Source organism: Gekko japonicus, unplaced genomic scaffold (assembly GCF_001447785.1).
Source record: "Gekko japonicus isolate JY-2015 unplaced genomic scaffold, Gekko_japonicus_V1.1 scaffold578, whole genome shotgun sequence".
Taxonomy (NCBI): domain Eukaryota; kingdom Metazoa; phylum Chordata; class Lepidosauria; order Squamata; family Gekkonidae; genus Gekko; species Gekko japonicus.
The window spans coordinates 356,139-360,825 of NW_015168668.1; the positions used below are offsets into that span (position 1 = coordinate 356,139).

Genomic DNA, 4,687 nt, shown 5'->3' on the forward strand with positions numbered 1-4,687 from the left:
CAGGGCCTGCTCACAGTTGGCTGCAGCTTCAGCAGGGTGGTTTGCTGAACTTTTGTGGTGGTTTGGACACTGAGTCAGATCCATGGGGAGGGAGGCTGAGCCTGCATGCTCGCCTCCCTCATTCTGGATACTACTGTAAGGGGTCTTGGGGTGGGGCTATTCAGCGATGTACCCAGCTCAGTGGCTGCTGGCTGTCTCTCACCCCCAGGTGGCAAAGGAACCACGCAGTGGTTTGCACCCATGTGGGATTATGGGACTTTGCATTCCACGTTGCTTCCCCAACAGGTGGGCTGGGGGAAGGGGGGCCTATCAGCCAACAGGCAGGTCACCCGATGTGGGTTCCATCCCCTGTGCTGTGTCAATGCTCCTGTGTGGCTGTGTTCAGTAAAAGCTGTGGCCTGTTTTCACTCTTGTCATGTTCTATGGTTGGTTTGTTCCCCCCTTCACCCTTGCTTCCTCCCTTGCCCCTAGGACAGCAAGGAGACTTCTCATGCTTCTTGGCTACTTTATTCTATTACTGAATGGCTGAAACCAAGGGTACTTTTCTTAATCCATCTCAGGCTACCTACCTGTAATTTAAAACCATGGAGTTCACTCCTGCCTTTGGCAGATCAGACTGCCAGGGCTATACCTCTTGTTCCTAATGGCTTTTAAAATATATGAGAACTGCCTGAACATTTTCTCTTTCTAGCCCTCTAATTTTATTTTCTCTAGGCTAAACATATCAAATGTAGGATTTATCTAATGCCTAACCCTCTGAATCCTTTCCAGTTTGCTGATATCTGTCTTAAACTGTGGTCCCCAGAAGTGGACACAGTGCTGCCAGTACAGTGAGATCCACATGTGGAAAGTATCGATTCATGATGCCATAAGAAAGAAATCAGCCTTTTTTCAGATGTTACATTTGAGGATTGTCAACTCTGTGTATCAGAGGCGTGTGCTACCTGTGCTGTCCCCGGTTTATGCTGTCACTGTTTTGTCTGAGTTGGGCATTTATGTGTTTTTTCAGCTCAGAAATGTATTGAAGCTGAAAACACACACAGCACCTTATTCAAACAAAATGGTGAATGTGTGTATTGGGAGCATCACAGGTAGTGCATACTCCCTTTGGTAGGGTTGCAGTACACATGGTTGTGATGCCTGCAAAAAGCTACCATTGGAATGCCTCATGTGTCATTTCATTTTAAGGAAACAATACAGAGTGCCTAAACAAATGTAACAAGTCCTTTCTCAGCAGCTGGGTTTTCCAGACCATTTTGTTGACCTGACATTGCTAGCTCTCTGTGGAAAATAAGGAAATAATCTTCAAATGTATGGGAGATTTTTGTAATTGTGTTAGTAACACATATACATACCTAATCATTATTGCTTTCACAGATAGCTATTTTAGGCCCCGTTCATATGAGGCAGTTTGGGCCTCACTGAAGCAGACGTTTTAGATGGATTGGGGGGCACTACTTTAATTTAAACCATCACCGTTCAGTTACAGAAATAAATACAACCCAACTACTTGGTGTAATGTATTCAGCCTGACATGCCCGGACTTGCCCGGGCAGGCCAGGCACAAACCGTCTGTAGCTTGAGTCGAAAGACAAAGGAGCCGAAGGATCCTAGCTGGCCCAATCAAAGGGCTAGCTTTCCAGCCGGGAGACCAATGGTCACCCGGTTACTGTTAATAGCCTATTAGGAGTAGGGGGTGTGTTTATGGGTACTTGGTGGCGGGTTTTCTGAATGCATATAACTGGCCAGAAAGGAGGAGACATCTGAGCGGCTGCCGGCGAGACGGGCGAGACGGGCGCATGATGACGTTGGACGCTGGTGTAAAGCGGAGCCGGAAGGACGTTGCTGGAACCAGAGGAAGGCGTGAATCATGCGACCGAAGGAAAAGAACTGCCGCCGGATCGAAATGGAGCTCGCCGGGAGCGAAGCGAAGCGCCGAGCCAAGAGCGAGCATGTCAACCCACCACCACAGGGGTGCCGGTAGGAAACCCCACCCCCATAAACTCTGTGGCCATAGTTAGGGTAATTTGTGTGACTAGCACCATATGTAAGCCGCTCAGAGACCCCCTGAGAAAGGGGGTTCGAGCGGGATATAAAGTCTAAAGTTAAATAAATAAATAAATAAATAAAGGAAGGGAGGAAAGTTTTGAGTGGCTGCTGCTGTTTTTTAAACTTCTTGTTTTCCTTCACTGTGTGGAACATTTTCATACTTCTGATAGCAGTGACAGCACATACACCTTCTTTCTTTGGATGTGCAGGGAGAAGTAGTACAGATAACTTGTGCTTTCCCTCATCCCTTTCCCTTCAGACCCATGAAGTATCACTTGGTTAAAGTGATGTATTCAGATTTCGGAGACACTGTACAGCATGAGTTCAAGCATATCTCTGAGACCAGGACCTCAGTCAATATTTGTGTGTGATTCTTTAGAGTAGAACAGCTATCTTGGAGTCTGGGTGTCAGTCTGTTATGTTTTTATTCCACACTTCCTACAACGAGGTCAGGGTGGCATACGGCACAAGCCTGTGAGGTACGTAAAGCTGAGAGCTGGTGTGCTATAACAGAGAACTAAAGTAGGGTCTTCAAGACCCAAGTTCAAACCTCCACTTGGCCATAGAAGCTCTCCAGGTGAGCTTGAGCCCTACCTCTTGGGCATTTTATGGGGGCAAAATGGAAGAGGCAAGGTTTGTGCAGGCCACTCAGCGAAAAGTGGATTGGAAAATGATATCTAGATAAGTAAATATGTTACTGGCTTAAGGTCACCCAATGAACATCATGGCAGAACAGGGGGTTGAACTCAGTCTGACTTTGACACCATAAACACTGTCTGCCTTAGTGCAGTTTACATTTTGTTTCAAATCGACAAAGGAGATGTTGCCTCTGTGCAGTTTGGCTTTAAATTATACAGAGCTCTAAAATCTGATAGATGCCAAAAAAGCAGAATGAGAAACTGCATTTTAAAGTTATTTTACTGTCTTCTCTCACGCAAGAAATCGAACAGCCTCTTTAAAATTTAAATAAAATTTTCCACTGAGTTCTACATGCCAAATATCACCCTAGAGCAACATCTTCCTATGCCTCAGTCATAAAATCTGCAATAATCGAACGACTGCTCTCAGTTCACTGCTGAACTGGAAACACTTTAGCTCACTCAGTTATTGTTCATGAGTTTGGGGGTAACTACTAATAAGCAGTATGTTGGCAAATGTTGAAAGAGAGATTTTTGTTCCACGGGGCATAAATATTTTGTTCTCCTTGCCAAAAGTATTAGAGATATTGCTGGCACTGGATTTCAAGAGGGTAGCTATGCTAAGTCTGTTAAAAAAGAAAGACAGAGTCCAGTGGTGCTTCTGGAGTGTCTTTAGTCAAATAACCTTTTGGGAAAGGTTGTGCCTGCTTGTGGTCTACTCTGCTTCCTCAAGCTCGTATGAACACGTCCCCCACCCTTCTCTTCCTTCTTGTATTATAACTTGTTAACTGATTGTTCTTCAGAGGAGAATGGAGGTGGGTGATTACTGTGGTCTTACTCACTAGCAGGTAAGAGCTGCTGGTATGAACACCTGTAAAACTGTCTTCTAGCATGGGTGGGAACTTTTTCTTTTCCACTTTGTCCTCAAGGTAAAGAAGCATAATGGCCACAGGAGCACATACTCAAAACTTTGGTGAAACAATATTTCATGAAGTGTATGTTACGCAGAGGCAGGCAATGGCAAACCACTTCTGTTCATCTTGTGCCTTGAAAACCCTAGGGTGGTCAGCACAAGCTGGCTGCGACTTGATGGCCCTTTCCACCAGCATGTATTGAGGTCTGTGGTCATCACAAATCTCATTCTTCTGGAATTCTGGAGAGCAACAAGCAAAGTCTTGGCTTCGATCTTGTCAAAAATCACCATGATTTCTGCCAGCAGAGCACTACTTTCTCAGCTACACACTCCTGCTACAAACCATAATTCCCTCCCCGCAAATGCTGGGGGTTCCCCAGTAATAGCTTGAGAGGAGAATTAGAGGTCTGCTATGGGAGGGGAGAAATCAGTGAGCCCCTGCCTCACTCTTTCTCACTTACGTCTGAGGGACACCCCTCTAATGGGCTTACCAGAATAAAAGGCTTTTGAGCTGCCGTTCATAAGTTGGCATTCATTTGTGGGCTCCTGTGTTTATAAGTCTGTTGGTATTGACAGAGGCATTGGGCAAGTGGATTTGAAATGTCTGAAACCCCAGTTTCCTACTTGTGTTGGTGCACTCAAGATAAGGCTTTTTCATAAAACAAAATAAGAACACCAGTTAATCTTATTGCTTTTTGCTGTTGGGTTAGGTGTAAAAACCTTTGTTTTATATTGTTGCATTAATCAATTTGCTTTCCTTTTTTCTTCTTCTTCCAGAAAAAAGAGTTTGATGTGGACAGTCTTAGCAAACCAGAACTGAGGATGCTTCTGAGTGTTCTCGAAGGGGAGTTGGAAGCCCGAGATCTTGTGATTGAAGCTTTAAAGGTATGTTGGTTTTTAGGTTTATTTAGTTACGTTTTTCAAGATTAGAATCTAACATTTGACTAGCAGGATGTGCTCAGATACCTGCGTTTTGCATTGATTTGTTTTTAATTGGGCCATCCTAAAGGGATCTCAGATGAGGAACTGAATAAATTACTGCTTAAACTAATTTCCCAATACAGTTTTTTAACATTAAAGGTTTATT

General features: G+C 44.4%; 1 protein-coding gene across 1 annotated transcript in view; it reads left to right on the forward strand.

Annotated features, from left to right (window-relative positions):
* The first annotated feature begins 1,870 nt into the window (after positions 1–1,870).
* Positions 1,871–4,687, forward strand: part of LOC107113911 (cortactin-binding protein 2-like) — a 71,171-nt gene continuing 68,354 nt past the window's right edge. The window contains exons 1-3 of the mRNA XM_015415314.1: positions 1,871–1,980; positions 2,309–2,360; positions 4,378–4,485. Coding sequence (XP_015270800.1) covers positions 1,871–1,980; positions 2,309–2,360; positions 4,378–4,485 — 270 coding nt within the window. The remainder of the gene's footprint in view (positions 1,981–2,308; positions 2,361–4,377; positions 4,486–4,687) is intronic.